Source organism: Thalia democratica, chromosome 8 (genome assembly GCF_965202585.1).
Source record: "Thalia democratica chromosome 8, ktThaDemo2.hap1.1, whole genome shotgun sequence".
Lineage (NCBI taxonomy): Eukaryota > Metazoa > Chordata > Thaliacea > Salpida > Salpidae > Thalia > Thalia democratica.
In genome coordinates this window covers 1,473,577-1,486,346 of record NC_139172.1, presented here as the reverse complement: position 1 = coordinate 1,486,346, position 12,770 = coordinate 1,473,577, and the positions used below count along the sequence as shown (strand labels likewise).

The following is a 12,770-nucleotide window of genomic DNA, read 5'->3' as shown; positions in this document are numbered from 1 at the left end:
TTACAAAGTTAGCTTGAATACAAATATTGAATCGCAATGTTTTTAAATTATTTATTCAACAGTAGTTTGTTTTTCTCAATACTATACTTATGATATTCTATTTTATATTTAAATTTGAGACTACAGTAACTCAGGTTTTATAAATTGTTTGTAACGCTTTATAGACCGTTCCTCATGAATGGTATATTTTTTCGATTTGATAATGAAACTTTTAAATTGTTAAACAAAAACTATTTTAAAGGAAAACAGTTTATGACCGCCTTGGAAAACGACGACCACAAAATAATAATGATATAGATAATGACGGTTGTGTCATTATGAAGGGAGACTTATACGCTCACAAAAAGAAATTGTAAGTTGTTGTTTGTTTTTTTTAAACTTATTTTTCGTATAATTGAAATATTAAGTTTTTGTACTTTTTTATTATACGTAAACTCTTAAGACTAATAATAAAAATAACTAAAACATTTATCAAAATATAATATTGAATAAAAATTCAATTGTTTTGAGTACAAGGTTTTGGTTATGAGTACAAGGTTTTACTACCTTGTAAAACAAAACTTTAATGTATTAAATTTCACAGTGACCCGTTGAGCCGAAACAGAGGATCAATAATAAGAAAGTTTAAAATTGACAGGAGAGAAAATATCAAAATATCTCCTGCCGCAATCAAAAACAACTTCAACAACATCAATAAGTCAAAAGTTGATGTAGAAAACGCCTGGTACCAAATAAAAGTATTTCGAGGCGCAGATGAAGTTGAAACTCAATTGATTGAAAAAATGAGTAAAATTATTGATGCTCCCATAGAATACAGGCAGTATCACGTTTTCAACGGTGATGCTAGTTTCTATGTGCTTGGAAAAGGCAAAGCAGATGCGCTGTTGAGTTGCAACCGTCAACTTACCAGCAGTTTCGGTGATGATATGCTGAAAGTAGTTAGGTACACAGCAAAGTCTGATGTTTACCGTGACGAGCAACTAGAAAGCATTAAGCAGTGCATCAAAAGCCGGGTCTATTTAGAACAAGGCGTTCTTGACTTGAGCGGTCTCAGCTTTGACAAAACTCTGAAGAAGCAAGGTATCAGAATTAAATTGCATAGAAGCGAGTATTTTACAATTATTGTAAAAACATTAGATTCGCTGTTCAGAGGAAGTGATCAAAATAAAAGAATCACAACATTAAATTTAGAAAAAAATAACTTAAGTTATAAATCAATTGGCTTTCTCAAAAACAGCCTCATTGATATGTTTCCCAATATTAACCGTCTCTCAGTTGCTGAAAATCACATTAAAATTGTAAAAGATTTGAAAGCATTAAGAGATTGGAATTTAATTGAGCTTAAGTTATACGATAGCAGTCAAGATGCAACTGTAAATGATATAAGCAACTGGCGGAAACTTTTTCCAGACTTGATCAAACTTAACTGCAGAGGTTATGAGCCTCCAGTTAAAATAGATGTTGCAGAGTATGAAATACCAAAAACTATGGGAAGCAACTTTATGCTGCTTTCTGATAGTGCAAAAGAAGTGTTCATCAATCATGTCAAAAACTTATTCAGTTGCCTTGACAAAGTAAAAACCTCAGATGATGCAAGCAACTTTTACTGTAAAGATTCACAGTTTAGCTTGACAATTTCTAGCAATGATAAAGATTCTACAATGAAAAAATACTTGGAAGTGTGCAAGGAGTGCACACCAAACAACCGACAGAAAGTCAGAGTCGGTTGTAATAAGTCCGATTCCAAAAAGTATTACTTTGGGAGAGAGGAAATTGTGAAAGCGTTGCGCAAGCTACCCTTATCAAAACACATCATGGACAGCTTTGTTTGTGATGTCACGTTCTGCTCTAGTGAGTTCATCAGTTACGTTATCAGCGGCACTTTTGAAGAAGCCGGTGGTAAAGTTCGCGCCTTCACCAGAAGCATATCCTGCGCAATTTCCGCTGAAATTAAATTTACAATACTGAGCGACATGCTCCATATCAGGAACCAATCGGTCGCCGAAAAGAAAGAAAACGCCACCAAGGTGGCCGCAATCAACCAGTTGCCACGACCGCCGTGTGACGTGCGAACGGAGATGTTGAAAACTTTCATGAAAGACTCAGGAATGAACGAGAAATATTCGCACGAATGTCTGCACAACAACGGGTGGGATTATGATAAAGCCGGAAGAAATTTTATGGAACTGCACAAAAACAACCACATACCGCTTGAAGCATATCAATTCTAAAATACTGTTAACAAAATAAAAACAAAGAAGCTAAAACGAACTATCGATCTTAACTAAAAGCTTCTTTTCTTGTTATTTTTTCCCTTGATTTTAACAAATTTTTAATTGAGCTCTTTTATTTGTTGTTGTTTTCTTTTACAATTTTAATAAATTTTAATTAAAAAAAAATAAGTTTTGATATTATCAATAAGTATAAGCTAAAAAATGGTCTAAGTAAAATAAAAGTTTTCACTGATATATCCGCAGAAAAGAATGCGAAAACCTTTGATAGAAGAGTTTTTTATGCAAAGAAATTGATGTTTAGTATTAATTATCATAAAATAATATCTAATACAATAGAAATAAATTACAATAAATGAACTATTTTATATAAAAATAATACTTAGATTGCCTACTCCAAAACTATTTCATTTGCATTAAAACATCAAGGTCATATAATATAAAACATAAGGCTTTACTGTAACTCAATCATTTTAAATATCATACTTTCGTTTGGATACTTTCAGTTTATTATTATTATAGATAAATAGTTTAATTTAGACTACAGTCTAATATTTTAAGAAATAAAAGTGTTTGCACTGATAAATCCCATTGGTCATGTTTGAAAATAAACTGAACCGAGATTTGGCAAAATTTAGTTTTTTTTTGAATATAAGACTGACATGTATAAAATTAAACAAAAACTAGAGGACGGCTTTCGATATTTGTGCAAAAGCTTATGCAAATTAGTTTTGTACTAGCTTAAATAGTTATATTTAGTTAGTTAAGTTTAGTATTCTGTCCTGGACATGACATTAAACTGTATCCTGGTGTATGACTCAATAACCGAAAGGTTTTTTCGTACATCAGGTCCTAGGACCAAATATTTGAGCGCTTTTTTTTTCGTACGTTCAATATTGTTAATTGTATAAAAAATTGTTTGTTCAAGTTCTAAAGTTGACCATGTTTTTATTATACTTTAGTATCTAAAAATAAATAGATATGATTTGGCTAGTACAATAAAAAAATAGTTTTACCTTTGAAAAAAATAATACATGAAAATTTATAAAAACTTATTGTTTATTAAAAGTTAAGCAAAAAAAGTCAGAACGTTGCTAGAAGTTACTTGCATTATTTATTGTTTTAACCCTGAGTACTGGTGCCAGACAAAAAAATGGCCATATTCGAATACTGACGCAATTGCCACTAGTTGGCGCAGTTTTTGTATAAATAGTTGAACTTATCAAATTTTTTTCATTTGAGTTTAGCAGTCATGAGAGCAACATGTAAGTTTTAGTTTGTACGGAAGCTTACGTAAATTAGTTTTTTACTAGCTGAAATAGTCTTAAAGTTTAATATTGTTATTTTATATGAAAAATTGTTTGTTCAAGTTCTAAAGTTGACCATGTTTTTATTATACTTTAGTATCTAAAAATAAATAGATATGATTTGGCTAGTACAATAACAAAATAGTTTTACCTTTGAAAAAAATAATACATGAAAGTTTATAAAAACTCATTGTTTATTAAAAGTTAAGCAAAAAAAGTCAGACAAGTTTAATTTTGTTAACAAACCAAGGCACTTTTTGTTTGTTTTTAGTTTACATTATGATTAGGTTAGAATTAAAGCTAGCTAAAAGTGTATTGTATTAAGTGATAGATATCACTTGATGACTTTGATAAAATAGTTAGAAAAAATATAATTATAATATAATGTAAGATTAATATGACAAAGTTGTTTATAAGTAAATATAAAAACCTATAGTTATTGAGACGACAGGTTTAAGAAAATTCTCGAGAAAGGACATTTAAATTATAATTTAGTACTTATAACTAAATCATACTTGTAAATTAGTATTTTAGAGTAGTATTGCATCAGATATTCAGTCTAATTATAGCAGCACACCAAATAATAATTTATGTAAAATTTAGTTTGTGTTAAAAGCTTAAGTTAATTATGCTTCTTTTAACTTAAATAATTTTAAAGTTTAATGTTATAACTACAATTGTTTTAAAAATTATAAAACTATATTTGTTACTTATAGTTAGTATTGTGGGATTTAAAATATAACAAAGCAAGTTTCAAACTGAATTTACTCGTTATTTTAACAGTTTTTAACAGTTATTAACAGTTTATAATTACATTAACACAAATTAATTATGTAATTTTAAACTTTTGATCTTACTTAATTGATCTTACTTTTTATCTTACTCTGATAAAACCTAAAGCTACTTAATTAACGTTTATGATATAATTAGTTGCTAACAAAAGTAGTTGATAAGTATTAGCTGAAACATGTTTTACTTTTTTGCACAACAAAAATGGTTTTATGATACATGTCTCTAATTTTTATTTAATATATGTATTTTAGAAAAATGAATAGATGACTGTACTTAAACTAACTAGTGGCGTATTTTCAGAACAGCTTAGTAACATATAACGCTAATAAATAATGACAAATATGGAAGATTTACTGTCAAAAATGAAAAACATTACAGTTCAAAAGAAAAGTATTCAATTATATAAACCACCTAAAAGCAGAGGTAATGTTTACAGTGTTCTTATAAAATTATTAAGATGTTTTTTCTTACCGTTATTAAGTTATATAAGTTTTTAAGTTACCTAGGTAAATGTGTTTTTATAATATTTTTAGTCATGTAAATTAGCTAAACGTCGAAACAAACTATTTTTCAGAATCTCATAAAAAAAACAATGATCATGATGAAAGACTTAACATCTCATTACATCATGTTGATCACGGAGATTGTTACGAACCTAAGACATTAGAAAAATGTTCTACATCGTACAAAAGTGGTAGAAAACGTTACAAAAACAAAATGAAATGTTACAAAGTCAAGGGTCGTCTAGGAAAACAAAGGTTTTAATTAACAACTAGTTTAAATAGAATTAAGTTGAGTTATTTAAAAATGAAATTGAAAGTTGGTTATTTACAAAGTTAGCTTGAATACAAATATTGAATCGCAATGTTTTTAAATTATTTATTCAACAGTAGTTTGTTTTTCTCAATACTATACTTATGATATTCTATTTTATATTTAAATTTGAGACTACAGTAACTCAGGTTTTATAAATTGTTTGTAACGCTTTATAGACCGTTCCTCATGAATGGTATATTTTTTCGATTTGATAATGAAACTTTTAAATTGTTAAACAAAAACTATTTTAAAGGAAAACAGTTTATGACCGCCTTGGAAAACGACGACCACAAAATAATAATGATATAGATAATGACGGTTGTGTCATTATGAAGGGAGACTTATACGCTCACAAAAAGAAATTGTAAGTTGTTGTTTGTTTTTTTTAAACTTATTTTTCGTATAATTGAAATATTAAGTTTTTGTACTTTTTTATTATACGTAAACTCTTAAGACTAATAATAAAAATAACTAAAACATTTATCAAAATATAATATTGAATAAAAATTCAATTGTTTTGAGTACAAGGTTTTGGTTATGAGTACAAGGTTTTACTACCTTGTAAAACAAAACTTTAATGTATTAAATTTCACAGTGACCCGTTGAGCCGAAACAGAGGATCAATAATAAGAAAGTTTAAAATTGACAGGAGAGAAAATATCAAAATATCTCCTGCCGCAATCAAAAACAACTTCAACAACATCAATAAGTCAAAAGTTGATGTAGAAAACGCCTGGTACCAAATAAAAGTATTTCGAGGCGCAGATGAAGTTGAAACTCAATTGATTGAAAAAATGAGTAAAATTATTGATGCTCCCATAGAATACAGGCAGTATCACGTTTTCAACGGTGATGCTAGTTTCTATGTGCTTGGAAAAGGCAAAGCAGATGCGCTGTTGAGTTGCAACCGTCAACTTACCAGCAGTTTCGGTGATGATATGCTGAAAGTAGTTAGGTACACAGCAAAGTCTGATGTTTACCGTGACGAGCAACTAGAAAGCATTAAGCAGTGCATCAAAAGCCGGGTCTATTTAGAACAAGGCGTTCTTGACTTGAGCGGTCTCAGCTTTGACAAAACTCTGAAGAAGCAAGGTATCAGAATTAAATTGCATAGAAGCGAGTATTTTACAATTATTGTAAAAACATTAGATTCGCTGTTCAGAGGAAGTGATCAAAATAAAAGAATCACAACATTAAATTTAGAAAAAAATAACTTAAGTTATAAATCAATTGGCTTTCTCAAAAACAGCCTCATTGATATGTTTCCCAATATTAACCGTCTCTCAGTTGCTGAAAATCACATTAAAATTGTAAAAGATTTGAAAGCATTAAGAGATTGGAATTTAATTGAGCTTAAGTTATACGATAGCAGTCAAGATGCAACTGTAAATGATATAAGCAACTGGCGGAAACTTTTTCCAGACTTGATCAAACTTAACTGCAGAGGTTATGAGCCTCCAGTTAAAATAGATGTTGCAGAGTATGAAATACCAAAAACTATGGGAAGCAACTTTATGCTGCTTTCTGATAGTGCAAAAGAAGTGTTCATCAATCATGTCAAAAACTTATTCAGTTGCCTTGACAAAGTAAAAACCTCAGATGATGCAAGCAACTTTTACTGTAAAGATTCACAGTTTAGCTTGACAATTTCTAGCAATGATAAAGATTCTACAATGAAAAAATACTTGGAAGTGTGCAAGGAGTGCACACCAAACAACCGACAGAAAGTCAGAGTCGGTTGTAATAAGTCCGATTCCAAAAAGTATTACTTTGGGAGAGAGGAAATTGTGAAAGCGTTGCGCAAGCTACCCTTATCAAAACACATCATGGACAGCTTTGTTTGTGATGTCACGTTCTGCTCTAGTGAGTTCATCAGTTACGTTATCAGCGGCACTTTTGAAGAAGCCGGTGGTAAAGTTCGCGCCTTCACCAGAAGCATATCCTGCGCAATTTCCGCTGAAATTAAATTTACAATACTGAGCGACATGCTCCATATCAGGAACCAATCGGTCGCCGAAAAGAAAGAAAACGCCACCAAGGTGGCCGCAATCAACCAGTTGCCACGACCGCCGTGTGACGTGCGAACGGAGATGTTGAAAACTTTCATGAAAGACTCAGGAATGAACGAGAAATATTCGCACGAATGTCTGCACAACAACGGGTGGGATTATGATAAAGCCGGAAGAAATTTTATGGAACTGCACAAAAACAACCACATACCGCTTGAAGCATATCAATTCTAAAATACTGTTAACAAAATAAAAACAAAGAAGCTAAAACGAACTATCGATCTTAACTAAAAGCTTCTTTTCTTGTTATTTTTTCCCTTGATTTTAACAAATTTTTAATTGAGCTCTTTTATTTGTTGTTGTTTTCTTTTACAATTTTAATAAATTTTAATTAAAAAAAAATAAGTTTTGATATTATCAATAAGTATAAGCTAAAAAATGGTCTAAGTAAAATAAAAGTTTTCACTGATATATCCGCAGAAAAGAATGCGAAAACCTTTGATAGAAGAGTTTTTTATGCAAAGAAATTGATGTTTAGTATTAATTATCATAAAATAATATCTAATACAATAGAAATAAATTACAATAAATGAACTATTTTATATAAAAATAATACTTAGATTGCCTACTCCAAAACTATTTCATTTGCATTAAAACATCAAGGTCATATAATATAAAACATAAGGCTTTACTGTAACTCAATCATTTTAAATATCATACTTTCGTTTGGATACTTTCAGTTTATTATTATTATAGATAAATAGTTTAATTTAGACTACAGTCTAATATTTTAAGAAATAAAAGTGTTTGCACTGATAAATCCCATTGGTCATGTTTGAAAATAAACTGAACCGAGATTTGGCAAAATTTAGTTTTTTATTGAATATAAGACTGACATGTATAAAATTAAACAAAAACTAGAGGACGGCTTTCGATATTTGTGCAAAAGCTTATGCAAATTAGTTTTGTACTAGCTTAAATAGTTATATTTAGTTAGTTAAGTTTAGTATTCTGTCCTGGACATGACATTAAACTGTATCCTGGTGTATGACTCAATAACCGAAAGGTTTTTTCGTACATCAGGTCCTAGGACCAAATATTTGAGCGCTTTTTTTTTCGTACGTTCAATATTGTTAATTGTATAAAAAATTGTTTGTTCAAGTTCTAAAGTTGACCATGTTTTTATTATACTTTAGTATCTAAAAATAAATAGATATGATTTGGCTAGTACAATAAAAAAATAGTTTTACCTTTGAAAAAAATAATACATGAAAATTTATAAAAACTTATTGTTTATTAAAAGTTAAGCAAAAAAAGTCAGAACGTTGCTAGAAGTTACTTGCATTATTTATTGTTTTAACCCTGAGTACTGGTGCCAGACAAAAAAATGGCCATATTCGAATACTGACGCAATTGCCACTAGTTGGCGCAGTTTTTGTATAAATAGTTGAACTTATCAATTTTTTTTCATTTGAGTTTAGCAGTCATGAGAACAACATGTAAGTTTTAGTTTGTACGGAAGCTTACGTAAATTAGTTTTTTACTAGCTGAAATAGTCTTAAAGTTTAATATTGTTATTTTATATGAAAAATTGTTTGTTCAAGTTCTAAAGTTGACCATGTTTTTATTATACTTTAGTATCTAAAAATAAATAGATATGATTTGGCTAGTACAATAACAAAATAGTTTTACCTTTGAAAAAAATAATACATGAAAGTTTATAAAAACTCATTGTTTATTAAAAGTTAAGCAAAAAAAGTCAGACAAGTTTAATTTTGTTAACAAACCAAGGCACTTTTTGTTTGTTTTTAGTTTACATTATGATTAGGTTAGAATTAAAGCTAGCTAAAAGTGTATTGTATTAAGTGATAGATATCACTTGATGACTTTGATAAAATAGTTAGAAAAAATATAATTATAATATAATGTAAGATTAATATGACAAAGTTGTTTATAAGTAAATATAAAAACCTATAGTTATTGAGACGACAGGTTTAAGAAAATTCTCGAGAAAGGACATTTAAATTATAATTTAGTACTTATAACTAAATCATACTTGTAAATTAGTATTTTAGAGTAGTATTGCATCAGATATTCAGTCTAATTATAGCAGCACACCAAATAATAATTTATGTAAAATTTAGTTTGTGTTAAAAGCTTAAGTTAATTATGCTTCTTTTAACTTAAATAATTTTAAAGTTTAATGTTATAACTACAATTGTTTTAAAAATTATAAAACTATATTTGTTACTTATAGTTAGTATTGTGGGATTTAAAATATAACAAAGCAAGTTTCAAACTGAATTTACTCGTTATTTTAACAGTTTTTAACAGTTATTAACAGTTTATAATTACATTAACACAAATTAATTATGTAATTTTAAACTTTTGATCTTACTTAATTGATCTTACTTTTTATCTTACTCTGATAAAACCTAAAGCTACTTAATTAACGTTTATGATATAATTAGTTGCTAACAAAAGTAGTTGATAAGTATTAGCTGAAACATGTTTTACTTTTTTGCACAACAAAAATGGTTTTATGATACATGTCTCTAATTTTTATTTAATATATGTATTTTAGAAAAATGAATAGATGACTGTACTTAAACTAACTAGTGGCGTATTTTCAGAACAGCTTAGTAACATATAACGCAAATAAATAATGACAAATATGGAAGATTTACTGTCAAAAATGAAAAACATTACAGTTCAAAAGAAAAGTATTCAATTATATAAACCACCTAAAAGCAGAGGTAATGTTTACAGTGTTCTTATAAAATTATTAAGATGTTTTTTCTTACCGTTATTAAGTTATATAAGTTTTTAAGTTACCTAGGTAAATGTGTTTTTATAATATTTTTAGTCATGTAAATTAGCTAAACGTCGAAACAAACTATTTTTCAGAATCTCATAAAAAAAACAATGATCATGATGAAAGACTTAACATCTCATTACATCATGTTGATCACGGAGATTGTTACGAACCTAAGACATTAGAAAAATGTTCTACATCGTACAAAAGTGGTAGAAAACGTTACAAAAACAAAATGAAATGTTACAAAGTCAAGGGTCGTCTAGGAAAACAAAGGTTTTAATTAACAACTAGTTTAAATAGAATTAAGTTGAGTTATTTAAAAATGAAATTGAAAGTTGGTTATTTACAAAGTTAGCTTGAATACAAATATTGAATCGCAATGTTTTTAAATTATTTATTCAACAGTAGTTTGTTTTTCTCAATACTATACTTATGATATTCTATTTTATATTTAAATTTGAGACTACAGTAACTCAGGTTTTATAAATTGTTTGTAACGCTTTATAGACCGTTCCTCATGAATGGTATATTTTTTCGATTTGATAATGAAACTTTTAAATTGTTAAACAAAAACTATTTTAAAGGAAAACAGTTTATGACCGCCTTGGAAAACGACGACCACAAAATAATAATGATATAGATAATGACGGTTGTGTCATTATGAAGGGAGACTTATACGCTCACAAAAAGAAATTGTAAGTTGTTGTTTGTTTTTTTTAAACTTATTTTTCGTATAATTGAAATATTAAGTTTTTGTACTTTTTTATTATACGTAAACTCTTAAGACTAATAATAAAAATAACTAAAACATTTATCAAAATATAATATTGAATAAAAATTCAATTGTTTTGAGTACAAGGTTTTGGTTATGAGTACAAGGTTTTACTACCTTGTAAAACAAAACTTTAATGTATTAAATTTCACAGTGACCCGTTGAGCCGAAACAGAGGATCAATAATAAGAAAGTTTAAAATTGACAGGAGAGAAAATATCAAAATATCTCCTGCCGCAATCAAAAACAACTTCAACAACATCAATAAGTCAAAAGTTGATGTAGAAAACGCCTGGTACCAAATAAAAGTATTTCGAGGCGCAGATGAAGTTGAAACTCAATTGATTGAAAAAATGAGTAAAATTATTGATGCTCCCATAGAATACAGGCAGTATCACGTTTTCAACGGTGATGCTAGTTTCTATGTGCTTGGAAAAGGCAAAGCAGATGCGCTGTTGAGTTGCAACCGTCAACTTACCAGCAGTTTCGGTGATGATATGCTGAAAGTAGTTAGGTACACAGCAAAGTCTGATGTTTACCGTGACGAGCAACTAGAAAGCATTAAGCAGTGCATCAAAAGCCGGGTCTATTTAGAACAAGGCGTTCTTGACTTGAGCGGTCTCAGCTTTGACAAAACTCTGAAGAAGCAAGGTATCAGAATTAAATTGCATAGAAGCGAGTATTTTACAATTATTGTAAAAACATTAGATTCGCTGTTCAGAGGAAGTGATCAAAATAAAAGAATCACAACATTAAATTTAGAAAAAAATAACTTAAGTTATAAATCAATTGGCTTTCTCAAAAACAGCCTCATTGATATGTTTCCCAATATTAACCGTCTCTCAGTTGCTGAAAATCACATTAAAATTGTAAAAGATTTGAAAGCATTAAGAGATTGGAATTTAATTGAGCTTAAGTTATACGATAGCAGTCAAGATGCAACTGTAAATGATATAAGCAACTGGCGGAAACTTTTTCCAGACTTGATCAAACTTAACTGCAGAGGTTATGAGCCTCCAGTTAAAATAGATGTTGCAGAGTATGAAATACCAAAAACTATGGGAAGCAACTTTATGCTGCTTTCTGATAGTGCAAAAGAAGTGTTCATCAATCATGTCAAAAACTTATTCAGTTGCCTTGACAAAGTAAAAACCTCAGATGATGCAAGCAACTTTTACTGTAAAGATTCACAGTTTAGCTTGACAATTTCTAGCAATGATAAAGATTCTACAATGAAAAAATACTTGGAAGTGTGCAAGGAGTGCACACCAAACAACCGACAGAAAGTCAGAGTCGGTTGTAATAAGTCCGATTCCAAAAAGTATTACTTTGGGAGAGAGGAAATTGTGAAAGCGTTGCGCAAGCTACCCTTATCAAAACACATCATGGACAGCTTTGTTTGTGATGTCACGTTCTGCTCTAGTGAGTTCATCAGTTACGTTATCAGCGGCACTTTTGAAGAAGCCGGTGGTAAAGTTCGCGCCTTCACCAGAAGCATATCCTGCGCAATTTCCGCTGAAATTAAATTTACAATACTGAGCGACATGCTCCATATCAGGAACCAATCGGTCGCCGAAAAGAAAGAAAACGCCACCAAGGTGGCCGCAATCAACCAGTTGCCACGACCGCCGTGTGACGTGCGAACGGAGATGTTGAAAACTTTCATGAAAGACTCAGGAATGAACGAGAAATATTCGCACGAATGTCTGCACAACAACGGGTGGGATTATGATAAAGCCGGAAGAAATTTTATGGAACTGCACAAAAACAACCACATACCGCTTGAAGCATATCAATTCTAAAATACTGTTAACAAAATAAAAACAAAGAAGCTAAAACGAACTATCGATCTTAACTAAAAGCTTCTTTTCTTGTTATTTTTTCCCTTGATTTTAACAAATTTTTAATTGAGCTCTTTTATTTGTTGTTGTTTTCTTTTACAATTTTAATAAATTTTAATTAAAAAAAAATAAGTTTTTATATTATCAATAAGTATAAGCTAAAAAATGGTCTAAGTAAAATAAA

At 29.5% G+C, this 12,770-nt stretch overlaps 3 protein-coding genes across 3 annotated transcripts; all 3 read left to right on the top strand.

Moving 5' to 3' along the window:
• Positions 1–317: 317 nt before the first annotated feature.
• LOC145842298 (nuclear RNA export factor 1-like) lies at positions 318–2,231 on the top strand. Its single transcript, XM_082949722.1, has 3 exons — positions 318–352; positions 638–1,108; positions 1,238–2,231. Exons 1-3 carry the CDS (start codon positions 318–320, stop codon positions 2,229–2,231), a joined length of 1,500 nt encoding a protein of 499 aa, XP_082805848.1.
• Positions 2,232–5,475: 3,244 nt separating this feature from the next.
• LOC145842297 (nuclear RNA export factor 1-like) lies at positions 5,476–7,389 on the top strand. Its single transcript, XM_082949721.1, has 3 exons — positions 5,476–5,510; positions 5,796–6,266; positions 6,396–7,389. Exons 1-3 carry the CDS (start codon positions 5,476–5,478, stop codon positions 7,387–7,389), a joined length of 1,500 nt encoding a protein of 499 aa, XP_082805847.1.
• A 3,244-nt stretch (positions 7,390–10,633) lies between these two features.
• LOC145842296 (nuclear RNA export factor 1-like) lies at positions 10,634–12,547 on the top strand. Its single transcript, XM_082949720.1, has 3 exons — positions 10,634–10,668; positions 10,954–11,424; positions 11,554–12,547. The coding sequence occupies exons 1-3, from the start codon at positions 10,634–10,636 to the stop codon at positions 12,545–12,547; spliced, it is 1,500 nt and encodes a 499-aa protein (XP_082805846.1).
• Positions 12,548–12,770: the final 223 nt, after the last annotated feature.